This window comes from Ptychodera flava, chromosome 15, assembly GCF_041260155.1.
Source record: "Ptychodera flava strain L36383 chromosome 15, AS_Pfla_20210202, whole genome shotgun sequence".
NCBI lineage: Eukaryota > Metazoa > Hemichordata > Enteropneusta > Ptychoderidae > Ptychodera > Ptychodera flava.
The window spans coordinates 27,355,873-27,381,368 of NC_091942.1; the positions used below are offsets into that span (position 1 = coordinate 27,355,873).

Below are 25,496 nucleotides of genomic sequence, written 5' to 3' on the forward strand. Positions count from 1 at the left end.
ATATGTACACATAAAATTATAAGGATGTAGCACAGACCATTTACTGTTTCCTTCTTAGTTGACATTTTGAAGCTTATTATTGATATATGATGTTGACGTAAGGAGCTGTGTAAAGCTTTATCAGAACATAGAGCGAAAGTGTGTCATTAGCGTCTGTTCTTTATCGTCAATACTGACCAACTGTAATGTTAAATTGTTGTGAATTTCTGTACCACAAGTGCTTATGCCGAAAATGATGCAAAAGGCGGAGATATAGGCTTATGTTTTTTCGAGTGTTACCGTATCTCTGTTCTACGTATGACGTATGTTATGCGTTGACTCCATATATATACACGTAAGCTTTATGACGTTTAAGTTCCAAATAGCTGCAATTTTGATATATTTTGTATTGTTTCAGATCTGTTCGTAAATACAGAGTTGTGCTCTACTTCCCAAATCATCATATTGAAATGTCCACTGTTCGCCTGGACGACAATCATGGATGCGTATGATATCCAGTGTTGTTGTTGACAATTGAATTTCGGACAAGATCTATGTTCTCCACAATGAAAATAGCATCATATAATTGCATTGTTTGGAAGTCTAATACTTGAAATTGCAACGTGTCCGTAAGCCTTAATAGAAAGAATACATACATGTTTACGAGAACTTAAAATATTAAAATAGAGAAATTAAAGTTTAAAAAGTATACATTAAAATGTCCAACAAATATAACTTCATTCTGTTTTTCTGGTTTTGCTTTGTCTCGAGACCAAATCTGAGTTTGTATGAGCAAATGATGTTTGAGAGCTTTCAGATATTTTAATCCGGAGGAGGCCCAAGACGTTTTTGTCTCTGAGTGCACATCAAATTCAAGACATCACTGCACTTCGAAAGAAAAGCGTTGGTTGCGATTTCAAGTTTGTTATTAAATATATCTGCACGCGCGTGACATCGGATAACGCTGCCTAAAATTCGATATGCGCGGCTTTTGTTGCAGCTTGTCTGAGCAATACATTCATACGACTGAATACTGAATACTGACTGAATAACTGACTGCATGAAGGAACAACAGACCAATTCATACAGTTTGTTTGGTCTATTAATGAATTTTACCGATACAATGTCAGAACCATATAGGTTGTAAGGCAGGTAAGGTAAGGTAGGTAGCGAAACGATGTATTTGATGATCAGAAACAAATCTATTTCTTTGCTCCCTTTTTGTTCGCCTCTTTAGATAGTGTATCTTCATATATAGTCACGTATATTCAATTTCCTCACTTTTCGTTTTGGGTCAGATAAGCGCCAACGTGTCGTCTGAATAGGCCAAGTGATTGCAAGAGATCCTAGAAGTTTCTAAATTTATGACTGGAAATCAGGAAACTTTCATGTTTATTCATATTGGAATGTACATAAGTAAAATAGTATTTTCTTGACATTGCAATTACTAAATGGTTTTCAACAAATTTTAAACATTAATTGCAGACCGAACAAGAGCAGCAACTGTGATATTGTGCCATTCCCAGCTCTTTTACTCACAGTGTACTTGCTTCAAATCATTACAAAGTAGCGAAATGCATCTACTATTTAGCCTGCATATAAAATTCAGGTGGTTCTATTAATTTCTATCGATAAGGGTCCATATGAAGATTTAATGTTTCACGGAGAGAGAAAAATAGGGTACATCTGAATAATGCATGCCTGTCGACCGACTATGGTGTCCCTTTCGATGTGTTCGCGGCGTTTTGGTCTTCCGTTGCACTGTGAACTTGTGCAATCAGAACATTGTCACAGTTGACGGCGGGCAATGTTGTCGGACGTTAATTGGTTGAGATCGATATAACCTCTCAGAGCTATCGAGAAGTAGTAATGCATGTAAATATGGTGATTTACCTGAGTTTCGACTAAATAAATAGTGGGACGGATTCGAATCGCCTGTGGACTCATTCCCTGTCACATAGCACGGTAGATAAAAGTAATAAATACAGCAAATCTTTTTACTATACCTGCCGATAAAGGTGCTGCCAATAATAATAATAATAATAATAATAATAATAATAATATTATTATTATTATTATTATTATTACAAGTTTAGGGGCTATAAGTATTATATAGAAATCTAATAACAATTCATTGAAGCTGTGTTGGAATTCTGAAAAAGAGGTGTTGTATATTTTAATTTTGTCAATAGGGGTGACTTCCAATTGTTGTACGTGCAGCGCAGAATTATGCATCATACTGTACGGAGAGAGGGGGATATCATTAAGCCAAGGGGTAATTAAATGCTTGTCGGAAAAGTGACACTAAGCAGTTTACGCGATACCAGCAGGCCTAGACTTTTAACTTTACGGATACACGTTCATTCGGTTCAATTTAATTTTGTTTTTAGTTTTCTTCCATCAAAAGTCACGACTATGAAAAAGTGAAATTGCTATGCTGAAACCACCGAACGAATATTTTCCATACATTCGGGGTAACATTAAAAGTTCATTATATAAATCTAACTTAATTGCTTAAGTTAGGTCTCAGAACCCCCCCCCCCCACTCTAACTTAACTGACCTAAAATTGAAAAACATTTCAGACACGTGTCCTGTACTAATTCTTTCATAAACTACCAATGTACCAATGTACAATGGATTCATTCCGATGTATAATTTAAAACTTATTCAGACTTACTTCCTAAGCGTCATATTGGCATTCCAGAATAAACATTTTTCTGCATTTCGCATGTTTCGCCCTAGACTCTCCACAGTCGCTGTGCCTTGTTTTGTGCGCGCCGCGATGGGCCTACATAGTATTCGAAGGCTGTGCAGCTGTGAGCACGCGCTGCCAGACACAGCGACTGTCGGTTCTTGCAAGTATATGAATATCCATAAGGGTAGTGACGTCAAAAGAAAAACCTATCTAACTGGGCGGAGAGAATATATAATAGTAGCTGGTAGACCTATATACGCGGTATGTTTTTATTTTTCATTTTTCATTTTATTTGGCTATGCTACCTGTCATTTTTGTTTTGATTAACGGATGTGTGGAGTTCTATAAAGAACACGCGCGCGCCCTTCAGATACACAACGCGAATCCCAGAGCATGCACAATTGAGAGTGCGTGGCGTGACAGTAGTAGAACGTCTCCGATCGCGATCTCGTGCTATCGTGTCGTTGAGTTTTAAAAACGATAGAATTTTAACAGAAACCGGAATTACTGCAGAGAATACTTTTCAGGATATCACATGTGAGTGTCTAAGGTACCAAGTAGGACGTTTAGGAAATCCTTTCAGAAAGTTCACGCCGCCTGTGGCCATTTTGTGGAGTATAAGCCTATAAGCTTACGTAACTACAGCGTACACAGTATTTCTACTGACTGTACATATTTGCCGGAACATATGCGATGGAATTTTGCGTTTCACATCGTTCAGTCATTCAGACGGAAATGCCGCCCTTCTCTAAACTTTGAATAACAATGACGTATTAATGAGAAGATATTTGTATTCGAGCACGGCTACAGTTTTTGATTCGAGAACTCTCATCATGGACCGTGGTTGTATTCAACAATCGAGAGGGCTATAGGGTGAGTCGAACTTTTTCCTATGTCCATGTAGCACTTGTGCAAAAATATGCGAATCCACAGGCCTTTGGCGAATCAATAAATAGCGTTTTTCACCAAGCTGAAAGGTTGAAAGATGCGTCCGTCACTTTGGGACGAGCTAGATAAATGCAGTCAAACCCAGCTGGGCACAGGAATTTGCCATAATATGACCTTGTTCTGGAAATTACGAAGACAACCGGCCGTGCGGTGGAACTTTGCAACAAAGTTTCAATATCTGAACTGGCGTACTTGTATGACAGAAACAGGAAACGATGGCCAATAAAAACGCATTCTCGTTGCATTTTGATAATAATGTACCAATCACAATGACACAGAAATTATGCCTCCTCCCCACAGAAGGGCCATGGCCTATTTTTAGCCCTGCTACACTATGTCCTAGTGCTGAAAAGGCCATGTTGTTGTCAGGTTGTCATGGTGGCTTTTGAAATTTGCATACAACTCTGAGAGTTTAACGCCGGGTTGTTAATAGGTCACAAAACTTTTGAGTCCCACTGTCGTCTATTATACCTGTTTCCTTGGGTATTAAAGGTGTGCAAGTATACACATCAAAAGACAAGAAAATTCACTTCATGGGCAGAATCTTGTAAAATAGCCTTTTCTTGTCTGGTTAACGAAAAAATTACCCCTGATCTAAAATATGCATAGACTACAAGCCACTGTCACTGGGCTACCAACTTCAGAAAATGGTAGCCCAAGTGGACTATCAGGGAAAAAAGTTATTTTCTAGCCCTGGGCAGTATTAAACATGAAACATTTAGCTAGGCGATGTTGCCGTGAGTGTGTGGGGGTTCGAATCCCGTTTGGGTTATAGTAAAAATTATATTTCTTTAACCTGAGTGGACAGTTTCTGCTGGTGGATATTTACTTGTCCCCGAGTCTGTCTGATTGCTCAGTAAAAAAGATTAGTGCACGTGCTTTTCCGATTACTATATGTGTGTTTGTACTGTGTCTGTGTGTCGTCTGCTCCATGCACACTGTGTTGCTCGGTCGCGCACAGGATTGTAACATCTAAGTCGGTTGCTGTGACCAACTCTTTTGGGTTGAAAACGGTAGCCGACTGGTTTTGTGTGAGGCCTAGCAGCTAGGCGATGTTGCCGTGAGTGTGTGGGGGTTCGAATCCCGTTTGGGTTATAGTAAAAATTATATTAACTTGTAATATTTCCCCCCTTGTCTTGGCCTGGTGGGTTTAAAAAAGTGTTTAAAGGTATACAGGCACCATATTCAAATTTAGCCGTTGCTACCATGGAAAGGGGAGATCTAGCTAATCATAGAGTTTATGCGGTCATGCCAGGTCACACAAAAAATAATGCACCACTACATGGTCATAATTTTACTTTAGTTAAACAATCAGAAATAATTTGTCTTCATTATTTTTCCTGGAATGAGGCAAAGAAATCAAAATAAATTATTATAAAATGAATATTAATACATCGTTAATTATAATATATAAAATAAATAAGCACCAGTGAATTATGTTTTAAATAAAAAAACTGTGCGCTACTGTTACTGCCTGTGATAAATAATGGTACACTGGGTGATAAGGGGAATCGGGTTCATAAAATTAATTTGAGATACTAGTAGAATTAATTTTAGCACATAAAATTAATTTGAAGGCATAAACATAATTCGATGCATAATGAGTTAGTACTGTACTATATAACACTTATTTGGGATGACTGCATGAAACAAAATTAAAAATACTTCAAAAATTATTTCTGGTCTATATAAAATTAATTCTAACACACTAAAATTAACGGAAAACATAATTTTGACCAGAATGGCCCCAATATACATTATCTTTACTATTCATCCTAGAATGAAGGCAAAGAAATTACAATTATTATTATTATAGAACAAATTTCTAAGTTGTTACTTAGAAATCAATAAAATAAATGAAAAACAGTGAATAATGTTTTAACATAGACCCTCTCGAGGGTCTATGGTTTTAAATAAAAAAATTGTGGTTACCAAAATGGTTACCAAGGCAACATAAAACAAAAATGAACATGGAGTTCATGCTGTGATAAATACACTTAGGAAAGCATTTGCATAGAAACTGGGATTACTTTTAATGGAATTTGGAAAAAAATTGAAATTTTAAAATGCAAATAGGTTACTATGGAAACACAGGGCAGTAAAAATTGATATCATATTTTGTCTTTCTAACCCAAAATAACCCTTAGGTATAATATTTCTGTTGATTACTGGATTTTTACACTGGATATTTGGTCTTTCTAACCCAAAATATCCCTTTGATATTACACATTCTGTTGATTACTGGATTTTAGGTGGAATCTTTAAAAAACTGGTAATTCTGGTAATTTTTACTCCTGAATGGTTGCCATGGAAACGTCTCACATTAAAATGAGTAAGATATTTTTGTGTGCTAACCAGAAAAACCCTTATGATCAAATTTTTACATCAATCAATCGTTCTTTAGTAGGAATTAGGGAAAAAGTAACATTTTCAATCCCAAAATAGTTACCATGGCAACTCAAAACATTAAAATAAGTCTGGTTTTTGTGTTCTCTGACCCGAACTCCCCCTGCTAGATAATTTTCATATCAATCAAAGTAACTTTTCATGGGATATTAGAAAAACTGAAATTTTCAACCCCTAAAATGGTTACCATGGAAACATGGGGCAGTGAAATCGATATCATATTTGGTCTTTTCGACCCAAAATACCCTTACGGTGAAAATTTCACGGAAATTGAACCTATTATTATTCGCGTTATTATTTCTATATAATACTTATATTAATTATTATTATTATAAACTTTATTTCGGACTTAAAAGTCCATGTAAATGTTGTGAAAGGTTATTACAGACTCTTTGAAGAATTAATTGCTCTCTTGCATATTGGTTGAAAAGAAAGACAATCAGTCGAACAAAAAGAAGCTTATTCCAAACCTTAACTGTATCAGAACACGTCCTTTACGACCGGTGCATCTCCGTTAACCAAGTCAATCAAGATAAAAGCGACATTTTAATAAGATTCTAAAAAAAAACAACAACAAAAAACGACCAGACTGATTTGAATCGCATTTGTAAATTATTTCCGTCATATAGCACGGTAAATACAATATCATTTTTTGTGATTGAAGTCTCTTTAGCTTCCGATTTCTCATGACTGTTGGCCATCATTGACGGCAGGCAACGTTGTCGGCAGCTGTACCTGCCGATAAAGGTGCTGCTGATAAAGGCGACACTTGTTTGGATTGTTTTTCAGTGGTGTTTTTCACACTTAATATTACAGATTGTAATCGTTTGCTCCATAGCTTGACTATCTCCGACTTTAAATACAATCGATCAAAGTGTACATCGCACAATTGTGTTCTGGAAAGTGTTTGTCTCAGGAATTTGCTTCTCAAAGGGCATCAAGGTTACTGATTCTACGGGTTACAAACAAAGAGCTTGCACTATAGGATTCTCGACCAAAGAAACGACCTGGCAGATTTGAATCGCATTTGTGAATATTTTTCCGTCATATTACACGGTAAATAAAGGATTCTACAGCATTCCATTTTCTCCCATGGTCACAATTGACGGCAGACGACGTCGGTAACTTTCCCTGCCGATAAAGGTGCTGCTGACCCTGCAGAAGAAGGTTCTGTCGATAAAGGTGACATTTTGTCACACGTTTGATAATGGTTTTTGCCACACCAAATAAGACACATATGAATTGCTTGTGTGAATTTCATTTTGTGTATGGAGCATGTTATAAAATTAACTCTACATATTTTTTTTCAATGGCTTCTGTGAATTTTATCATCTGTTTGGACCGCAGTAGTATAAAACTGCATATTCGTGATCGAAGTTTCGTTTAATAGCTTCTGTTCCCTGAATCGGGTCATCGTTGACACCGAGATAGACTGATACATACGGTAAACATAAGTAGTTTGTTCCATAGGCTAAAAATAAGTGGGCCTAGTTTGTTCCGTAGCTTGATTGTCTCTGACTTGAAAGACAAAGGGTCATAAGCTTACGTATCCTATTCACAATCTTCATCTGAGATGTAGCCTAAAGTTTATATTATTCTACGGGCATCAAAATTACAAAACATATAAGAAGTTGAAGGACTAACATCAGCAGACCGTCGCGCTAGTATAGCAGGCTGTTGCGTAGATCGCAAGGTGACTGCGGGCCAGTGTAGCCCAGCATAGGCCTCTACAATTTTAGATATGCCAAACACTTCAGTATCACGTATCAATCCTTTTCCTCTCTGGTAGCCTACTGTACTACGGTAACACCGCTCTGCGTGGCAGGGCTGTGTATTACCACAGGCGTACGGAATGTTTCCTAGATCGTCGTCGGATGGGAAGTGACGGACACTGCATGCACTGTGAGGCCGAAGGCCGAACCTCGGTACTGTATAACAATACAGTACCTGTATTACTGTATTGTTATACAGTACCGAGGTTCGGCCTTCGGCCTCACAGTGCATGCAGTGTCCGTCACTTCCCATCCGACGACGATCTAGGAAACATTCCGTACGCCTGTGACACAGTCGTTTCGAGAGCTATTCAGCGCTGGGACTATTCGCCCCATAGACGAGTGTGGGGTATTTCTCGCTTCTGCACACTCGTCTATGGGGCGAATAGTCTCAGCGCTGAATAACTCTCCAAACGACTGTGGCTGTGTGTATTACCGGCGTTAGGCCTATACGGCGGTAACACAAAGCCCTGCCACGCAGAGCCACAGGCACCACCGTAGTTGATAGCGCTTTCAGTGTAGTAGAAAGGGGCCCTTTCTGCCGGTGCTGAAAGCGCTATCAACTACGGTGGTGCCTGTGGCCCGACACCAGCAGCAAAGCAGCTTGATAGAGGGAGTACGCGCGTTGGGAGTCCTGTCATCTGGTTGTAAATATGTCATGTGGTTGTTGGCTATGACACACCCATATTTGGTTATGTTTCGATGTCAAAGATCAGAGTTGAAAGTCCAAGCATGGGTAATTCCTTGCATTCTTGATACCTTGTGCTAGCTCTGGTTGTCAAAGCACGTTTTCATTTGTGCCATTTCGAAGCAAGTGAGTACAAGTATAGTAGTCTGTTCGATTCTTGATCGTAGGCTTGTAACACAAGGATACGATTTCTCATATATCTCTGGTGTTAGCATGCAGGCGGTTTTAAAATTCAGGGGTCTTTAAAATTCAGAGGTCAGACGAAACCAGGTCTACATGACAGTTCGCCTCTGACTGTGTCTACATACATCAGTCATCATGATCGACCTCGACAGATTCAGCACTTTAGTGTTTGATCGTTATGGTCCAAAGCCGTACAAAGCTACTGTGCTTGCTTTTGTATTCATGGCACTGCTTCAGTAACAACGGTCGAAAATGCTCAAAGCATTATAAACCTGGTTGCATGGACACTCCGGCGCATCTCTCTTAGTGTGCTATGGCTGTGACTTCTAAGTTTTCCCAGTGGTTTATCATCTTTCTATGCTATCGCCAACTAATTTAAGTTGTCTAATCAAATATTTTTGCAGAATCTGCATTTGGAGTATGCTAGTCACCATGTGTCACCTGGTTGCACGGACACTCTGGTGCATCTCTCTTACTGTGCTAAGGCTGTGACTTCTAAGTTTTCTCATTGGTTTTCATCTTTCTATGCTATCACTAATTGATTTAAGTTGTCTAATTAAATTATTTGCAGGAACTGCATTTTGAGTATGCTGAGTCACAATGTGTCACCTGGTTGCACGGACACTCTGGTGCATCTCTCTTAGTGTGCTAAGGCTGTGGATGCTAAGTTTCTCATTGGTTTGCATCTTTCTATGCTATCGCCAATTGATTTAAGTTGTCTAATCAATTGTTTTGCAGAATCTGCATTTGGAGTATGCTGAGTCACCATGTGTCACCTGGTTGCACGGACACTCTGGTGCATCTCTCTTAGTGTGCTATGGCTGTGGACTTCTAAGTTTTGCCATTGGTTTTCATCTTTCTATGCTATTGCCAACTGATTAAGGTTGTCTAATCAATTTTTTTGCAGAATCTGCATTTGGAGTATGCTAGTCACCATGTGTCACTTGGTTGCACGGACACTCTGGTGCATCTCTCTTACTGTGCTAAGGCTGTGACTTCTAAGTTTTCTCATTGGTTTTCATCTTTCTATGCTATCGCCAACTGATTTAAATTGTCTAATCTAAATATTTTGCAGGAACTGCATTTTAGTATGCTGAGTCACCATGTGTCACCTGGTTGCACGGACACTCTGGTGCATCTCTCTTACTGTGCTAAGGCTGTGACTTCTAAGTTTACTCATTTGTTTTCATCTTTCTATGCTATCGCCAACTGATTTAAGTTGTCTAATCTAAATATTTTGCAGGAACTGCATTTTTAGTATGCTGAGTCACCATGTGTCACCTGGTTGCACGGACACTCTGGTGCATTTCTCTTACTGTGCTAAGGCTGTGACTTCTAAGTTTTCTCATTGGTTTTCATCTTTCTATGCTATCGCCAACTGATTTAAGTTGTCTAATCTAAATATTTTGCAGGAACTGCATTTTTAGTATGCTGAGTCACCATGTGTCACCTGGTTGCACGGACACTCTGGTGCATCTCTCTTACTGTGCTAAGGCTGTGACTTCTAAGTTTTCTCATTGGTTTTAATCTTTCTATGCTATCGCCAACTGATTTAAGTTGTCTAATCTAAATATTTTGCAGGAACTGCATTTTAGTATGCTGATCACCATGTGTCACCTGGTTGCACGGACACTCTGGTGCATCTCTCTTACTGTGCTAAGGCTGTGACTTCTAAGTTTTCTCATTGGTTTTCATCTTTCTATGCTATCGCCAACTAATTTAAGTTGTCTAATCAAATATTTTTGCAGAATCTGCATTTGGAGTATGCTAGTCACCATGTGTCACCTGGTTGCACGGACACTCTGGTGCATCTCTCTTACTGTGCTAAGGCTGTGACTTCTAAGTTTTCTCATTGGTTTTCATCTTTCTATGCTATCACTAATTGATTTAAGTTGTCTAATTAAATTATTTGCAGGAACTGCATTTTGAGTATCCTGAGTCACAATGTGTAACCTGGTTGCATGGACACTCTGGCGCATCTCTCTTACTGTGCTAAGGCTGTGAATGCTAAGTTTTCTCATTGGTTTTCATCTTTCTATGCTATCGCCAACTGATACAAGTTGTCTAATCAAATTTTTTCGCAGAATCTGCATTTGGAGTATGCTAGTCACCATGTGTCACCTGGTTGCACGGACACTCTGGTGCATCTCTCTTACTGTGCTGAGGCTGTGACTTCTACGTTTACTCATTTGTTTTCATCTTTCTATGCTATCGCCAACTGATTTAAGTTGTCTAATCTAAATATTTTGCAGGAACTGCATTTTTAGTATGCTGAGTCACCATGTGTCACCTGGTTGCACGGACACTCCGGTGCATCTCTCTTACAATAACAAGGCTGTGACTGCTAAGTTTTTTCATTGGTTTTGCTCTTTTTATACTATTACAAAGTGATTCAAAATCAAAATTTTATGCAGTCGTCTGCTTTAGGAGTATGCTGAGTCACAATGTGTCACCTGGTTGCACGGAGTCATGTGGTACATCTCTCTTTCCCTTATAAGGCTTTGTCATCTAAGTTTCTCCTTGATTTTGCTCTTTTTATGCTATTAAAAAGTGATTCAAGTTTTCAAATCAAAATTTTATGCAGGAATCTGCTGTTAGATCATGCTGAGTCAGAATGTGTCACCTGGTTGCACAGAGACTTTGCAGTGGTATAAAACTTGCTAATTAAGGGGCGCTGCACCCAACACAGGGTATTTTGCACCAAAATCACTTTTTTGTAGACATTCATTTAATTTAATGAAATTGTTAACCCAAGATTAAAATATTATTATTTGGGTTCATCTTCAAGGCTGTCAAGCAGTCGTAGGTTGCTTGATAAAGAAGTGTTAATTTTTGCAAATGTTTGCAAATCACCCAATTTCCTGGCTTCACTATTCTTCCAATTTCAAGATTTCCAAACAATTTAACTCCATACTGACTTGGTCAAACTTTCTTAAATTTTCACATTATTTTCTTTAAATGTTGTTAAACAAAACTTTTTTTGATTGGCAATAAAGTTCTTACATTTTGAATAAGAGGCATTTAATTTGTATGAGGATCATGTACTGTAAAATATGTTCAGATGTAACCTGCCAAAAGAAGGAAATGACGACCATGTTAAAAGTGATATTTTATTCAAATCATATGTGTCACTGCCATTTGGGGCAACTGTTGTCAGCTCCACTTATACATAACCATTGCAAGACTAATATCATTTTATATGCAAAGTAAAACATAAACTGTGTCTTTTGAAGGTTTATGGCATGTCTGTTGAAAACAGAGAGTATTAAAAAAAGAATACTTTTTAATATGAAACGTCTGTTAACAGTGTTTATTCATTCTGATGTAATAATGGATTTCTGTTTGTTTTGACAGTATCTTTGAATGATATGACACTGCCTTAACAACAGATGGAAGAGGAATGTGAAAGAAACGTCAATGTAAGTAGGGTATTATGTTCATATGGTTTCTACTCACATTGGTGTACCATTTTGTAGTTACAACTTGAGCTGTATCCTGTGAATGGTTTTGGGATAATTGTGTAAGTTATTATATTACAACTCTCAAAGATTTAGAGGGCCTGTAATGCTTACTTTTGATATTATTTTCATTATTTATATTTGTCCACTGTAAGTTGTTATTTTACTACAAAAAGATTGCTAAAAAATCAATATTTAGCTTGTCAGCATAGCATTTGAAATATACAAAAATGTATTAATAGTATATCTATATTTCTATTTTTCTCACTCAGGTTTGTTGTAGACTACACAATTGTGTTGTTGGAGGAGGCTGAAGTTTACCTTATGTCAAGGAAAATAATGGTTATGCTTGAAGAAGCAAATAAACTCTAGTATTGCCACAGAAATCTAAAGATACTGTTCTGCAGGGATATCTTATTGACATTTGTTCATATTGTTATGAAATATTTTAAAACTTAAATTTTAAGGCAATTATTGTCATATTTAACCAAAAATATCATTCAAAAGTTCTGGTCAGACACATTAATATTGATTATACATGTCCCTTAGGATGGCAGCAATAAGATTTTGTAAAATCGTGCCAAGATATGCAACTTTGTATTTTTAGTCCCCACGGACACCGTCCGGGGGGACTTATAGGTTTGGTCATGTCCGTGCGTGTGTGCGTACGTCCGTTCACGCAGATATCTCAGAGATGCCTGAAGCAATTTCATTCAAACTTGGTACAAGGATTACTTCATATGTCATACAGATGCACGTCGATTTGTTTTGTGATACGATCCAATATGGCTGCCAGGCGGCCATTTTATTACGATTTTTTCATGTGCAGAGCCATAATTCAGGCATGTTTCAACTGATTTTATTCAAAGTTGGTACAAGGACATTGACCAATGTCATAGATATGCACGTCAATTTTTTTTGTGATACGATCCAATATGGCCGCCGTGCGGCCATTTTGTTACGATTTTTTCATGTACAGAGCCATAACTCAGGCATATCTCAACCGATTTTATTCAAAATTGGTACAAGGACATTGACATATGTCGTACATATGCACGTCAATTTGTTTTGTGATACGATCCAATATGGCCGCCAGGCGGCCATTTTATTACGATTTTTTCATGTACAGAGCCATTACTCAGGCATGTTTCTACAGATTTTATTCAAAGTTGGTACAAGGACATTGACCAATGTCATAGCTATGCACATCAATTTGTTTTGTGATATGATCCAATATGGCCACCGTGCGGCCATTTTGTTACGATTTTTTCATGTACAGAGCCATAACTCAGGCATATCTCAACCAATTTTATTCAAACTTGGTACAAGGACATCGACCAATGTCATACATATGCACATTGACTTGTTTTGTGATACGATCCAATATGGCCGCCGTGTGGCCAGTTTATTACGTTTTTTCATGTCCAGAACCATAACTCAGACATGTATCAAGCAAATTTATTCAAAGTTGGTACAAGGAGATTGACCAATGTCATATATATGCATGTTAATTTGTTTTGTGATACGAACCAATATGGCTGCTGTGCGGCCATTTTGTTATGATTTTTTCATGTACAAAGCCATAACTCAGGCATATTTCAACCGATTTTAATCAAAGTTGGTACAAGGACATTGACCTGTGTCATACATATGCACATTGATTTGTTTTGTGATTCGATCCAATATGGCCACCATGTGGCCATTTTATTACGATTTTTTCATGTCCTGAACTACAACTCAGACATGTATCAAGCGAATTTATTCAAAAGTATTTTTATCACAGACCTAATGAAGAGGACTCTATCCTCTCTGAGGACCTGTAATCAAAGCACCCATTAACAAGTGGGGACTGTGTCATCAACGATGACTTGTTGAGATTATTTTTGTCATTGTAGATCTATTTTTTTCTTCAAAACTCCTTGTCAGACTTTTTGATATTCAGTATACAGGTCCTTAGGATGACTTAAGTCAGATATTTTTATACAGTGAGAAAATGCAAAATTTTGTATTTTTGGAGCAATTTTTGTCAATTTCGGTCAAAAAGTGCTTTTGTCTCATTGGTGTTTATCTGATAGCTTTGCATTTTCTTATAAAAATCCCTGGAGACTACCTAAGCCAAATCATTTTTCAAACTGGGGGAACCAATGATTTTTTGTTTTTGGAGCCAATATATTAGTCCGCAAGCTTGAATGACCTATTCCAACCCGGAATACCTTGTAAATCAATTTTGAAGACACTGAAATAATGTAGTTTTATTTGATGCCAATTTGTAGTGAAATATGATCTAGAAAAAAAGTTGTGAGCTTATGTTTTATGTAGTGGATCAACTTTAGCAAATATGTCATGGAGGAAACCCCATACACTGATGAGGGATTCAATCCACAAGAAGGCATATGGCAAGATGCACCATACCAATAAAACAGACTCCAGTTTATTTGTATCAGTTCCAATCATTATGTTACATAAACAAAAAAACCTGTCATGGTATCACTTAATTAAGTAAATCTTCACAAAGATGAAGGCAGCCGAGTGAAATCATGTGTAGATTGAATAAGATGAGTGATGAATGATAATATCAGGTAACTTCACCACACAAACTTACTTACACAAACAAACTTGTGTATAACTTGACTCTGAGTAAATCTTAACATTTCAAGCAAGGACCATCAAATTTTTATTGTTGATCTACAAAATTGAAAAGTGGCTGTTAAAAATGGAATTCTGCCCATGAAAATTGAAAGTTCAAACTCTTTGCAAACACAATAGTATTTTGAGTGAATAAGTGGAAATAGGAATACCTCTTTTTGTTTGTCAGATAGGAGCAATACTGTGCCCTTGGTGGTATATTTTTAAATGACTTGCAGAAATTGATATTTATTACTGTTGTTATTATTGCTAACTGTTGTTTTGCCTGATTGAGGCACACACCTAGCTATCCTATGGATTCTCTTGAACATTATCACAGTACAGCTACATGAGATACCAGGCCGCTGCTAGTTGAAACGCCTATTTGTAGGGGTTTTAATGACTGCTAAGCTAGTACGAATTAGTAATGTAGATATTGTGAGTTCAAGCCTCATAAAATGCATCAGCAAGACTGCATCAAAGTTGACCACTTTTACTGTACATGTTGTTCACAAATTAAAGGCCATCAAGAATATTTTTATGGGTCTTTTAGAGTAATTTAACATAAGGGCCGGGGGGGTCAGAGGAATGTGAGGGTAGTCACTCAAAAAATTGAAAGCTACAAGGAGGTTATATTGGAAAGAAAGAAGGGGGTTGCTCAATTTTTGGTACAAAATGAATTGAAATACCTCTCAGATTGCACCATTTCATCAATTTCTCAAAATTCTTAATGCGACCCCCTGTCACTTCCTCTCCCCCTGGGGTGTTCTGACAGTTTTACTTAGTAAAAACAAATAGAAAACACCTAATATTGCACCAGACTGCATCATTGAACTCATTAATTTCTCAAAATTTCCGACGTGGCAGAGGGGACACGCCTCTCACACTTTTCCCCTGTTGGTGTTCTAACAGTTTTACACAAATTGATAACATCTCTCATATTGCACCAGACTGCATTATTGCACACATCAATCTCTCAAATTTTCAACACGAGAGGGTACAACTCCTCTGACACTGCCCCACTCCCCAGCCTCCTGACTGTTCTCCTGTACTTTCAAATTCTGCCCTGTCAGATATCTTAGTGGAAACCCTGTCATGATACCCATTCAAAGTAAACAATACTGTATGATAAACAATACTACCGTATATGGTTGGAGAGTGATTACAGCATGAGCTTTTGTATCTACATTTTATTGTGACTTTGAATTTTCTTTTGCCGGTCACATCTTTTTCAACTGTCATGAGGTAACCGATGATATTCCAGCAGGATATGAAAGGTCTGTACTATTGCTGTAGTTTAGTAAATGTTACAAATACATGTCTTGGTATTTAACTGGTCTAAGTGGGGGGGGGGGGGGGAGGGATCAGTCAAAATTCTGTGTTAGAGACTGGGTTACTCAAATGCATTTGGGTTGGCATGGGGTTTACTCGAAATTTCAGAATACTATGAAATTCCCCAGACTTCCCCCCCCCCAAGGTCGTATATAATTACAACTCCCTAAGTAAGATTTTTACCACAGGAAAACGTTAATTTTATTCACTCTTCATCCTTTGTTAACCTTAGAAAGTTTGATTATGTAAAATTGTGTTGTTACTTGTTGTAATCTTGAATTGTTGAAATGAATAAAATCTTGGAAAGTAAAACATGATCCTGTGTCACTGTTGTTCCTGTCTTGTTTCGCCATCAGAGAAAAAAAAAGATTCTAATAAATTCACACCCAATTGCTCTACCAAAACAGAAAAATTATTGAAATTTTTCAAGCAAAACACACGCCGTCTCACCAGTAATACTTGTAAGTTCAATGCAACTCTGCATAACATGTTCGGACGAGAGAGGTGACCATAGAGGGCGAACGTCCTACTGGTACTCGTGTGACAGGCTTGCAACCACATGACATACTCCGTGTGCGCGCGTACTGGTCTACAGAGCAGCTTCGCATTGAATGACCTCTTACAGTGACCTGGATTTTGCGCATGCGCACAAAGGACATACCGTCAGCTGACAATGCTGCAGATCAACGTTCCTGTGTTGTTGCGTAGCGTACGGAAGTGTGGCGCGATAGGCCTGAACTCTTTTGAGAACCAGCATTTAGCATTATTCTTCATCTTTTTCAACCATGGAGATTGAAGGACTTGTAGCGATAGTTACTGGTGGCGCTGAGGGAATTGGAAGGGCGATAGTAGAGAGACTGGTCGAAGGACAAGCTCAGGTACGTCCTTGTGCTTAACAATCAGACAATACTACAATACATATAAGCTTAGTGTTCTTTCTGTGTAAGTGTGCGATCGCTGTGTTTAATTTCTAACGTCTACTGCAATTCCGTCGAGGTTTCTGAACGCTTGAGGATGCTGGTGATCTTACAAATACGTTCTTATACTTTTGTCGTAATACGTCCACGCTGTATTTCGTGTGTCACACTAAAAGCCTAGTGTTTGCACCAAAGTTAAGTGCAGACCAACTTCCCCACCCATGCATGCGTTGAATCTCAGTGGACAGCCAGTCTGCGGTAAAAGCAAGGGCGGTTTTCGAGATTCCACTTATATCCTTGTTTATGTTGGCGTAATGGCATACTTTCCGACGGCGCCCCTTGACGTTGAACACAACATGACCTGATAATGTAGACCGATGGCGAGGACAAAATATCCGGACAACAAACAACCTACTTATGTTTATGTGCCTGGACTCTGATATCATCTTTGCACATTTGTATTCTCAGGGTCACGTTTAATAAAAAGTTCAAAATATTTAACGACCCAGCTCAGTGTTGGAGAAATAGTAGGGTAAACATATTGTTTTACATTGTGCTATCTCACCGCTTTCCCGACTAAAAGTGTGGAATTCGCCTGTAATACCAGTGTTGTCCTCAAGTAGGAAAAGGGAATGGTCTCGCTGAAACAAACGTCTTTCAATGCCATGAAGTTCACGTCGCATCGCTCCCGGTTGTTCTGAACCAGGGCCTAGCCACTACAGCAGTAGCTACAGTTATTGTTGTTGATGTTATTGTTGTTATCGACATTGCATCGTCGTTGTCATCATCATCATCATCATTACCATCATATCAACAAGAGTGCAGATTGCGGCGGAATAATACACTCAATCTCGTGCTTGCAACATAATTTTGCCCACAAACATTTTTACGTAAAGCGTCCCGCGTTTTGATTCTTCGGAGAATTTCGATGGCTCTGAATTTGTCCTCGTTTTGAATCATTCATAGTCAATTTTGTAATACTTGTGTTTTTAAGAAAGTGATGACCTTTGCTTAATTTTAGCCCAGTCGGATAACGGTAGGTTGACCTTCAGTGGGATTTATGTGTGAACTCTGAACTGTATCACTAATAACGTAAACCTCCACAAAGTGCTCACTCGCTAGAAGGGTTAAACACTTCCATTGCTTGTAGAGCCGAGTCATTTAAGTTAATCCGGGCTCAGACTACATACATTTGATGTTTAGACACTTAATACGCACAATTTGCAAGCCACTGCCGAAAATCCTGTGGTCATTCATCTTTCTTCTCTACGTCCCCTGACTTCAACCTTCGCGTACTTAGTATCGCTGTATGTAGTTCATAATGCGTACGGAAGAAGTATCACGTTACTTTTGTTTGAAATAAATGTGTCTGATGACGGCTTCCAGAAAGCGAACACTTAGGCCTACAGAATGCCTCGCCCACCTCCCAATCGAATTATTTTTTGTTCGTGTTCGTGCACCAATCGTCACGGAGGAGCGACCATTGCTGATATCGATGCGAAGTCGCTCGCAAATCATTGTCGGGCTTGAAGGCGTCGCGTTTTGTTTTTCGTGATGTCGACTTTGTTCCCTTGAATGTATCAATACAGTTACTGTAACAGTTTAAGTGTAGGTTCCCAGTTTCTGAGTGATTTGCGGCGAAGCGGTCTCTGAAATGCAACGTGGCAGCAGTCAGATTGTGACGGCTCACAGCTGTTTCTGAGCGTTGACCCACTTTCACAAATGTACAAATTTCAGGCGTAGGCCGGTTCGGTCCCACAACTGAACCCATGTGCAGACACAACCTTGCCTCTTCTGGCGAATTCGTTATTATTGCGAGGGGAACAATTTCATGCATCGTTGGAATCCAAATTGTGTGCGAAAAATTCTGTCGTGGGGTTCGGAGTAAAGTAGATACTATTACTTAGGCCTATATTACCCACACATCGCAAGAGTCAGTATATCTTATTCTGCATCAGCTATAGAGATTTTTTGAGATTATGATTTTGCAGTAGAAATCCTCACCATATATGTGATTTTATAGTAACATGCTGTTTACATCCAACGGCCTTTACCATAAAGGAAAAACGAATGCTCAAGTTACAGAAAAGAGCATGACAAGAGCTTCCAGTGATATGCCAATGTTCTCGTCGGACTATTTTTCTGCAGTATGCAAGCACGGATTCTGTCAATAAATTCGTATATCCTTTCCACCGTTCTTGTATACAGAAAACGAAAACCGTCGTACAGTTTGTGATGATGATGATGTGACGACGACGACGGCAACGACAACAAAAACAACAACGATGACGAATATGATGATGTATCATTTTCATCATGATCATGATCATCATCATCACTAATTGCACGATGGTTGTCTTATTCCAGTACGAGAAATTGCACAAATGTGTTGTTGTCGATAATGATGATGATATATCATCATCATCATCATTATCATCATCATCATCATCAATGTTAGCATTACAGTTCTGCTTTGTGAGTTTGTGAGTGTTAAAAAATTAACAGCCCAATGCACTGTCTTTAAACTAATATTGGCTCTATGTAATGACAACATCTGCATGACATTTTCCCCTGTATTACAGGGCGTCGCTATACTGGATATTAACGATGTCAAGGGGAGAGAAACTGTGGCAGCACTAAGGGAAAAATACTCATGCGGGGCTGACAGATTAGTGTTCATCCATTGTGACGTATCTCGCAAGGAAGATCTTGAAAGTAAGAGTCATCCCTAAGATAGTTCGTGCCTCAAAATTGAAAGACAAACTTTTGCTTAGTATTAATTCCTCAACGAAACTGTGAGCCATTCTGTTAATGGAGCAAGAATAAAAACAAGGGGTCAACTTGCAAATTTTGGCGCCAGAGAAACAATTTACCGATGTTTGAAATTCAAAATGGCCACAATCCCTGTCTTAACTCTATGGAGAAAAATACTAGTAAAATGTTCGATTTTTATAAAACTAAGACGGTTAAAAGTTTAGTTACTTCAAAATGAGCCCATAAAAGCGGTAGATCAGACAAGAATTGTAACAATTTTGAGAGTCCGAATATGTCCCCGAGGCGCATTCTACCTTAGGGAGCCTGAGATCCTCAGGCATGTTTGAGAATACTGGCCAAGGAAGGTGTTTATTCCGTGGAATAGTTGTGTCCCTATCTTCCATTTGTATGAAGAAGCCAAACTTGGTCATCATTCTAAACTAGTCACCAAACATTGTATTTTCCTTGAATTATACAATTTTGTGTACAATTTAACTTTCGTGCTCTTTTCAAAAAGTCATGCATGTAAATGTTATGTGTATGCCATTCGCAAGTGCTCTTTTTAGGATATTTTATTGAATAATTACAATATTTAATCTGGAAGGAGTAAAACTACTTTGTTTTCGTCTATAAAATTGTGCTTACCCATTGTATTTACGTATGGTTTCTGTGATAAGTTTGACATAATGTCAAAGTGAGGACAACTTCATCAACAAATTTATTCGTTCGCCGAAGACCATATCGTGTGTGATTTTTTTTAAAATGTAACGTCAAAGGTATTCACCTCTGTTCTATAGGTGCCTTTGCGCAGGTCAAGAGCAAGTTCGGCCGCTTAAATGTGGTATGCAACAACGCTGGCATTCAAGACGAAATAGAGTGGGAATCAACAGTTGACGTAAACCTGGTAAATGAGATTAAATCTAAGGAAATGTCACATAGCAAATGATCACTAGAGACGGGGTTGATTTTACAACAAGATATTCTATTGCCGGCAGTGTACGCTTTTTTACATTTCCCTACTTTCCATATTTTTTAATAGAAAATTTCAACGCATTGATTTCAATCTCACCCCAAGGAGCCCTCTAGTTTTTTGTTTCAAGGCGTTCCTCAAGGGCGTCGGTCCTCAACCATGATTGCTATGTGTGAGCGATGGCGCGTACGGCTGACGCGGCCTTGTAATTGAATCTGTTAGCTTCCAAAAAACGTAAATGCACTCATTTAAAACATGTGTTCTTGGCGGAAAAAGATGAATTGCCTTATTGTTTTAGTCGAAATGGTAAACATTCAGAGACACTAAAACGAAAGAAGAGGCTATCAGAATTTGAGGGCGTTTTCACTTGTCATCAATTGTACAAGGGTCTGATTAGTTTTCTTTTTCTATATATATAATTTTATATTCGAGTCTCTTCTAAGAAAACTAAATTTCGCTACTGTCAGAAACGTGTATAGCATGAACCTTTATACAAGATAAATCAATGATTAAAAATCGTTTTCTGAATACGAATATCTGAAAATTTTTCCGCCATTTCCAATGACAGTTTCTTGTTGCACCTCAAACGACAAATCCACAGTGAATAATACAACTTATATTTGCACATTTCCGGTTTGAAATTTTTGAGTTGTTTCTCTACAGAAAGGGGTGATCAGGGGGACATATCTGGGTGTGCAATACATGGGGACGAAAAACGGTGGGGAAGGTGGAATAGTTATCAACACATCGTCTGTAAACGGTAAGATTTGTCAACTTTCATTGCATATACACGTAGCTCTTGACAGCAAATAAATCTCATCCAACCTAGGGCCAGTAGACAGATCTTTTCTAGCCTAAGGGGCCATGGATAACCCAAAGACGCGCATGGCAAACATAACTTATTGCAATTAAGAGGGGAATGAGTTTAGCTGTATTTTCACTATCTGACTGAAATTCGCACTAGTTATATACCGTTATTACGACATGAAAATTAAACAGTATGCGTAATGCTTAAACACCGTTCAGATCAACAACACTTTAGCAATACAAACCGCCAACAATTTATTCCAGCTATTTATTATATTTTGCGCAAATCGAAAGTATAATTTAATCGTAGGATTTTAGCATTTAAAAACGTTCCTATGGGGGCAGGAATACGAGTTCAAATTCAAATACTAGAATTTTCGCTTAGAAAAGAAGTGTTTAAAGAAAGAAAAAGTCAAAATGTCAGCGTGAAATATGTCAGTTTCTGGTGATGATTTTAATTTTGATAAAAACCCTCATACTTGGTGCTTTTCCTGTATATAGTCTGATCTCATCATAATGTCGCTGCCTCTACCAGGCCTCCGCATTTTGTACTAGGATTGAACAATCAAGGCTCGATCCAACATTTCTGTCGTTCGATATTCATTTTTGTATCACTCGAATACATCGATCGCTCGTCGTATCTTCTTGAAAGCTTCCCTCTCACGTCATACCATGCGACTGACTTCGTCTTATGCAGGTTATACGGTGAACTCAGTACTCCCGATATACGGTGCAACCAAGCATGCAGTTATTGCCTTCACAAGAAATGTTGCGGTATGTAAATAATAGGTGTTGTTGGCTGTATACTTAGTTACTATCTTCTTTCTATCTGTCTGTCTGCCTGCCCCCCCCTCTCTCTCTCTCTCACTCTCTCTCTCTCTCTCTCTCTCTCTCTCTCTCTCTCTCTCTCTCTCTCTCTCTCTCTCTCTCTCTCTTATCTATCCATGTACTCTACATCTATATATCTCTATCTCTGTCTGTCCATCTACTTATCTCTCACCATACATACATACATACATACATACATACATACATACATACATACATACATACATACATACATACATACATACATACATACATACATACATACATACATACATATATTTATTTTATAAATAACCGCATTATGCATATTTTATATGATATGTAGGCATGTAAGATGTGCCAGGAACATGAAACGCCAATTTTGAGAAATTTATATTCAGACGTGTTGTTCCATGTACATGTGCCTTTCTGTCGGATTTTCATCATAATTTAAACTCCAAGGGAAGCGAAAGCCTATCATAAGGCTGCGCATCCGCTAAGATTTGAAAAACCTCCCTTCCCACACGAATTTTCCCAACTCCTCGTACCTAATCAGGAGGCCCCCCCTACTTATCCTCTCTCCGCTACAAAAGCTTCGCGCCGGCATCGCTTCGCCATGCTTACTACCTTACCCATATCGCTTCATGGATACCTTTTTTATATGAACAATTATTTTGGCTGCCCAAGACGCGTACATTCGGGAATAACGACGTAAATCCTTACGTTAGAACATCCCGTGGCCCACGTTATGAATTTCTCGAAAGTCTTAAAGTCGTCGCAGTAATTGCGTACCGTTTGATTTATGCCTGTTTCTTTTTCACAGGAAGAAAGCATGTTCCTTGAAAACAATGTGCAAGTTGCGGCGATCTGTCCGGGAAAAGTCGACACGGAGATACAGAACAAAGTGTCGTGTCGTTATCCAGACAAATTTCAACAGATGAATGATGAAATTGACTATGTACCGTAAGTATATTTAGCTTTAAAGTCGGCGAGACACAAATTACCACAGTTTTGAGAAAAGACAAGTTTACTTCTTTCATGATTAATCCCTGTGAAAGACATTGTGGTGCACTATTTTTTCACAAATCTCGCGCTTAGAAATGACCGTAACTATCCGGCCGTGTGACGGAACTGTTAGAAAAAGGTACACTCTCACTGAACATTATCGCGACATTGTGAAATTATGATAACGTTACGCGTGTACTACACCACGAAGGAAAATATCAGTGTACTTAATCTACTTAATGAAGACCAATTTTAAAATTTTGAATATATGAAGTACCGAACGTTGAAACTCCTGTCACAGAAAACGCTATATTTGAATTGCTGGCTCTGACGACCAGCTGCAGGCGTATCGCGTGGCATCATCGCATTCTGTCAGTGTTCAGATGACAAGACAAACTTACCGCACAAATGTTTTCCAAAATCTGGGATGAAAACTTGTTTTATTGCCAAGACAATTTAATATTTCGTCTTAGAGGTGCACGTTTGAGTTAGTTAACATTTTGTAAAACTAGTAGTGGATTATGCTGTCACACACTCGTCCGGCAATCCAGAGTGCACTCCCGTGGCACCAGCTGTGCATCCTATTGCGTCATCAACGACTCACGATAGGTGCATGTTACAAGAGTATTATCGTACTTCAAAATTTACTCCAATGTTTTGTCGAACTTGTCATGCTATAAATTCAGATTAAAGGCGCGAATGATGTATTTCCGGATCATTTAGTGATGAGATTTCCAAAAGTTTTTTTTGTTTTGTTCTCTTTGTATAGACTGTCTTCCATTACCGATGTCGTAGTAAAGTTAATGAAGCACGCTGGCAATATGAATGGTGTTGTGTGTGCAGTACTACCAGACGACCCAATGAAACTTGTAGACTTGTGAAACTGGTTATGTACGAGGAACCAGTCCCATATTTTATCGACCAAAGACCTCTCCCTTGTGTGCAGATTATGGCCAGAGAGGGCGCAACTTATACCACAAGGCAATCTTCTTGTATCAATGACATGTTGAAGTAACTGTGTATAAGTTCACACCCATCCTTCTTTGCGAATATAATGGGGGGGGGGGGGTTGTAGGGGGTGTAACGAAATTTATCTTCAAAATTGATTTGATGTGTATTAAATCAAACGGACTATCGGCCGACTCTCGCAAGAACCATTGTGACATTTAAATACGTATCGCCGTCAACACGCTGCATTGTTTATTCATGAAACGCTGTTGGATCTCTGTGTATGTTTCCAGTCTTTTCCACGTCAGGCACTTGCGCCTGAGTTCGAGAAGTACATCTGTAGTAAATCGTTGCAACTTAAGCATTGGGATGAAGTGTGACGTCGGAATAAAGTGTGCGTGGACATATAGTGCATCAAATGGAATATGTTTAGTGATATGGAGATAGAAAAACTGATGACGTGTTCGTTGTTAATCACTAGTCGCGGCAAAATTTGCCCTACACTAAATACTTCAATTCCGTCGCTAGTGCCCTCTCTGGTAACATTGAGACGTGATACAAATGTGAGCCTGACTTGACGACGCTCTATCAACTCAGAGTACATTTGCAGGCGTAGTCACTACAATGTACACCCGAATATAAAATAAATAAGTCAGAAGTGCCTGCGTAAAAATCGCCCAGGATTTCTGAATTGACTGTTTTACAGTATTTGTAATCGTTTTATTGGCCAGGATTCTTTTTTCGACAGCCGACGGTCACCAGAATGTTTTTAGCAAGAGAAGTATCGCTTTGAGTATTTAACTTGTAGCTCCCATTTGCCATGTTTAAATGGTAATAGGAGCATATCTACAAGCTATCTGACTGACTGTCTGTCTATATGTGTCTGTCTGCCTGATTGCCTGTCTGTGTCACTGTCTGTCTGTATGTATGTATGTATGTACGTATGTATGTATGTATGTATGTATGTATGTATGTATGTATGTATGTATGTATGTATGTATGTATGTATGTATGTATGTATGTATGTATGTATGTATGTATGTATGTTTGTATGTGTATGTCTGTCTGTCTGTATGTATGTATGTACGTACGTACGTACGTACGTATGTATGTATGTATGTATGTATGTATGTATGTATGTATGTATGTATGTATGAGCATCCATCCATGAATGCATATATGTCAGCTGCAAAAAACTTAC

At 38.4% G+C, this 25,496-nt stretch overlaps 1 protein-coding gene and 1 long non-coding RNA gene across 2 annotated transcripts; both read left to right on the forward strand.

Moving 5' to 3' along the window:
• Positions 1-8,433: 8,433 nt before the first annotated feature.
• Positions 8,434-15,290, forward strand: LOC139151729 (uncharacterized). The gene is made up of 3 exons (XR_011556480.1): positions 8,434-8,615; positions 12,027-12,091; positions 12,403-15,290. It is a non-coding gene; the product is annotated as an uncharacterized lncRNA (long non-coding RNA).
• Positions 15,291-16,735: 1,445 nt separating this feature from the next.
• Positions 16,736-24,995, forward strand: LOC139151730 (15-hydroxyprostaglandin dehydrogenase [NAD(+)]-like). Its single transcript, XM_070724706.1, has 7 exons — positions 16,736-16,965; positions 19,587-19,719; positions 20,556-20,662; positions 21,392-21,488; positions 22,233-22,309; positions 23,166-23,305; positions 24,117-24,995. Exons 1-7 carry the CDS (start codon positions 16,873-16,875, stop codon positions 24,226-24,228), a joined length of 759 nt encoding a protein of 252 aa, XP_070580807.1. The 5' UTR covers positions 16,736-16,872; the 3' UTR covers positions 24,229-24,995.
• The last annotated feature ends 501 nt before the right edge of the window (positions 24,996-25,496 follow it).